The sequence below is a fragment of the Oryzias melastigma genome, linkage group LG11, assembly GCF_002922805.2.
Source record: "Oryzias melastigma strain HK-1 linkage group LG11, ASM292280v2, whole genome shotgun sequence".
NCBI classification, from domain to species: domain Eukaryota; kingdom Metazoa; phylum Chordata; class Actinopteri; order Beloniformes; family Adrianichthyidae; genus Oryzias; species Oryzias melastigma.
The window spans coordinates 8116131-8120819 of record NC_050522.1 but is presented as its reverse complement, the minus strand read 5'-3'; the positions used below and the strand labels follow the sequence as shown (position 1 = coordinate 8120819).

At 38.0% G+C, this 4689-nt stretch overlaps 1 protein-coding gene across 1 annotated transcript in view; it reads left to right on the top strand.

The window, feature by feature from the left end:
• Positions 1 to 6: 6 nt before the first annotated feature.
• wipf3 (WAS/WASL interacting protein family member 3) overlaps positions 7 to 4689 on the top strand; it is a gene marked incomplete in the record, with an annotated part of 8050 nt that continues 3367 nt past the window's right edge. Inside the window, 4 exon segments of the mRNA XM_036214324.1 lie at positions 7 to 23; positions 3510 to 3645; positions 4352 to 4483; positions 4564 to 4689. Coding sequence (XP_036070217.1) covers positions 4396 to 4483; positions 4564 to 4689 — 214 coding nt within the window.

The window sequence follows — 4689 nt, the reverse complement described above, 5'->3', positions numbered from 1 at the left end:
CACCGAGTGCTGCCCCGCCACAGGTGAGTCTCTAAGTCAGTCTCATGCATTTGTGAACAGTAACTGGAACACCTGGAGGTTATCTGCATTATTGATCGAGGCGCACACAGACGCAGACACGGCTGCCCTCCTCCACGCAGACAACTAGAGAGCAGACGCTCAGTGGCAGGAGGGTGTTATGTTTCCACTGCAGGTTCACAGTGTCCTCATGCTAAATGAGCTGCGGCAGCCTGCAAACAAGACGCTTCACCTCAGAATACTCCAATAACTACTGATTCATAGTTTAAACAAACCAGAACTGTATCAACACAAATACAGAAACAAATGAAAATTCAAGAGGGAAAACAATAAAAAGGTGCTAAGGGCTCTAAGGAGCCCCTAAAACACATGTGCCAAAGTCAAGGCCTGGGGGCTGGATCTGGCCCTCTAGGTAATTCTATCCGGCCCTCCAGGTCATTTAATGTTATTGTTATTAATGGCCCAATGTTATCTTGCACTCATTTCTAACTTGTACAATTTTGAAAAAATATATTTTTATGGAGAGTAAAATATTGAAAGTTATTTACGGTTTAAGCTGATTTATTCTGGAATAATATTAATGCTTTTTTATTGTTCATAATTATGTTTAAAAGTTACAGTTTTAAAAATTAGCATTCTGCTAGCTTTTTGGACTATTTTGGCATTTACTAAGATTTTTTTTAGGCTATTTTGGGATTTAGCTAATAATTCAGCTACATGCTAGCTGTTTTGGCTGATTTTGGATTTTTTTTTTTTGTTTTTAGGCTATTTTGAAATTTAGCTAATATTAACATGCTAGCTGTTTTGCCTAATTTTGGCTTTTTTTAAGTTTTCAGGCTATTTTTAAAGTTTAGCTATTGTTTCAGCTACGTGCTAGCAGTTTTGGCTAACCTAAGTTTTTTGGTTTTGTTTTTTTTAGGCTAATTTGGTATTTAGCTAATATTTTTATTAGCATTTAGCTATCAGTTTCAGCATCTTCAGCTATCAACACTAGCATCTTCAGTGGCCAAATTCAACTTACAGCATTCATACTAGCACTATCCCAGGTAATACTATATATCTAGTTCATAATTATGTTAAAAAGTTACAGTTTTAAAATTACATTTTTAGAATGTTCAGTAAATGTTTATTCTGTTCAGCCAGCGACCTAAGTTGTGTTTTGGATTTTGGCTCCCTGTGCGATTGAGTTTGACACCCCTGTCCTAAAGGGACATAAGTAACAAAAAAACCCCAAAAAAGGACTGGTTTCTCGTGCACAAGAGAAAGTATCAGGTGCTCTAAAACAAACAGGTCTGCACCAGAAACCAGAACTATTTTATTTTTTAACTTCTATGTCCTTTTACAGGCTCTATGCTAATCATTCTCCAATGAAAAAAGGAACATAAATGTGTTTTTATACTGTTTCATAAAGTAACATGTAATAGTCATAGATATGGATGCAACATTTCACGTTCCTCATGATTTGGTTCAAATCTTGATTTTTTTTTTGTAGTGCTTGTCAGATCGATGCAAAGTATCGATAGTATCGATCTCAAGTTGGTATCGGATACCAGCCTGCAGAAATTGATATTTCCAGTCTTGTTTGAAACTTTTCTGTATCAGCAAAAAGAAACCATTTGAGTCGCTGCCTCACCACTCCCGCCAGTCCTTGACGAGTTATTTTTCACCTGTTTTCATTCCATTTAAAGGTTAAGAAGTTTCAATTTATTTATTTTTCTATAAGTTGATTTTTTTTTTGTTATTAAACATTTTGATTAATGTTTTTATCCTATTTCTTTGTGTCTTTTGGTTTGTAGACTGTTTGCCATTCACTTCCTCATTTTCTATTTAATTTCAAGAAGTTTTTATTTTAATAAACTATTTTCCAGTTAGTTTTTAATATAGTCCTAATTCTGTTTATGCTTATCAAGTAATTAAAAAAAGGAAACTTACAAAAAATGGTTGACAGCGATTAAAAACAATTGAGATTTAAAGGTTCATGCCACATCTACTGCACTTACGAAAAATATAGATATTAGTATCAATATTGTCGATATTGACTGGTGTCAGATCAATATTGGATCAATACCCAAATACTCAGTATCGCCCAGCTCTAAATTTTTGGCTACATTTTTGTTTTGGTTCAATGTATGATTCGTGTTTTACAGAACAATAACAAAATATTCAGAAAAATCTTCTTTTAATTTGCTAGCAAGTGACAATGAAGAGAAACCTTTCAGTCGGCTTCTACTGAGCCCGGTATGATGGACTAATATTAAAGGGGTTATATCATGCTATTCTTAAGACTTTCAAAATAAACTATATACATAAGTACGGTCATACAATATCTTTGGAAACACTGAAGAACACATCTTTTTTTATGAAATATGAGTCATTTTCGTGAACTATTTTCCTACCCAGAAGAAAGACGCCTTGATTTCTGAGGCTCCGCCCTACGCTCCTTGTGGGCTCCACCCATTTCACGACTTACCGGCCTCGGCAGCGTGTCTGCGTTTCACCCATGAAAACAAACAACAGCCGGACTTTTGCAAAGATGGGTGTACATATTTTTTATATAAAATGAAGCGTTCAGCTGAGCAATGTCAGCACCGCTGAGAAAGTGTGTGTTAGCTGGGGGGCGGGGCTGGCAGCGCAGACTCCTCCTGGAAGGAGGTGTTCTCACTTTGTGATGTCAGAATGTGAGGACCTGCTCGTTTTTGTGGATTGGAAGGGGCTGGTGCTCAGAGAGCAGGCTTTTAGAGGAATTCCAAGACGTCACCTATTGATGTTTGGCTAAGGACCCCTTGGTGTCACTTTTTGACGTTTTGTGTCCCCAACTTGTCAGTTTTTGACGTGTTGGCTGTTCGTAAAATCAATGGTCCACGACCCTCGAGATGCGGTACCGGATGCGCACTGGTCCTCGGGACGCATCCAGTACCATTACTCTAATCCAGTACCAGTACCCTAACCATAACCTGGTACTGGTTGGTGTCCGGTTTGTTCCCGATACAGCGCCTGGTATGTCACCCAAAACATTAAAAAGTGGCGCGGAAGTGTTCTTAACCAAACATCAATAAGTGACGACTTGGGGATGAGAATGTGTTGGACTTACTCAGAGATGCGTGAACAGATCAATACCTCTTGAAGGATGTTTTTGTGAGGAACTAACACTAGCATAAACTTAAAAACTCAAAAAAGTTGATTTAGCATAAAATAAGCCTTTTAGATTTAGTACAGCACGTGTTGGACACTTTCAACATAAACATACTGGTATGCACAGGAATTTAGCAATTCACTTTCATCATGATTCGGTTCAATGGTGTGAAATTTTGTTTGGTTTTAAAATAAGAATCGGGACATTATTAAAAGATACCTACAAATACTGTCTTTCAACTTCAAAACAATAAAAACAATGCTTTTTCTGATTGTGAAGGGATGTTTTCTGCTCTGTTCTAATAAAGGGAGAGAAATGAAATTATGTAATTGGATGAAATGCAGTATATTTTCTCCAGTGGCCTTCAGATCCCGTGAGGCTCCAGTCAGGAGAAGATGGAGGTGGACGGAGTGCTTTGCTGGCTGACATCCAGCGAGGAGCCAAGCTCAGGAAAGTCACACAGGTCAATGACCGCAGCGGCCCCATTGTAGACAGTAAGTGTCAAAATATTGCTGTTTACGTAGACAAAGGGATGCACAAGTGATGGCAGACGGTTGAGGTGAGGGTGTTGTGATGAGCTGTCGTCTGAAGGCTCAGTGGTTTAGGCCTATTCGGTCACACGTTGAAGCGTTCTTTGATTAATTCTTTCCTCCACACTATCGATACTTGAATACTTTTATTTAAAATGATTTTTATTTGGGAAAAATGTTAAAATACAAGTTTTTTTTTACAAAAAATAAAATTGGTAAAAAAAAATTATTGAACTAATTGTTGTCATAAAGTTTACCAAGTGAAACATTGTGATTGGTTGTGATTAATCACAACACAAAAAATCGATTAACCAGATTTTTTTCAAAATTGATTAACAACCTTTATTAAAAATAAGTGTTCTCAATATAAATGTTCTGAATAGACAGTTTCCTGTGTGATTTGATATTGTGATTATTTATAGATAGTAAGTAGTCGGCAAATACTGCAATAAAAAAAAGTTCATTGCTATTAATCTTGATTAATTTTTTCTCAGGTTTGCTATTAATTAGTTTCTTTTTTTAATCGATACGCGGCTCTATAAAATATATATATATACAATCCCAGATCAAACCTGGTATTTTCAGACTTCATTTTTTGTTTAAGTATTTTTTCTCACAAAAGGTGATGACACTAAGTCAGTGCAAAGAGTGTGTACATGTTGTTTTACAGAACCTAAGGTTGCTGCTGCTGACACCTCAGGTGGGAAGGGGTCTATGGGACCCTCTTTGGGTGGGCTGTTTGCCGCGGGGTTTCCCACTCTCAGGCCGACAGCCCACAGAGACTTAGCAGGGAAGATCTCAGGTTTGTGCTTTGTCCTACTCCATCACTGCAGTAACCCATCTGCTGCCATGGTAACCATCAAAGTGACTGTGTGTCCAAAGTGTCTAGATCCAACTCGTCGTCCACGCTCAGGCCACTGTGGAACCCCCCCACATCAGCCGACCCGATCAGCATTGTGGGCCTTCACAGGACCGGCGATCAGCGACTGCTGGGCTCCTCCTCTGCTC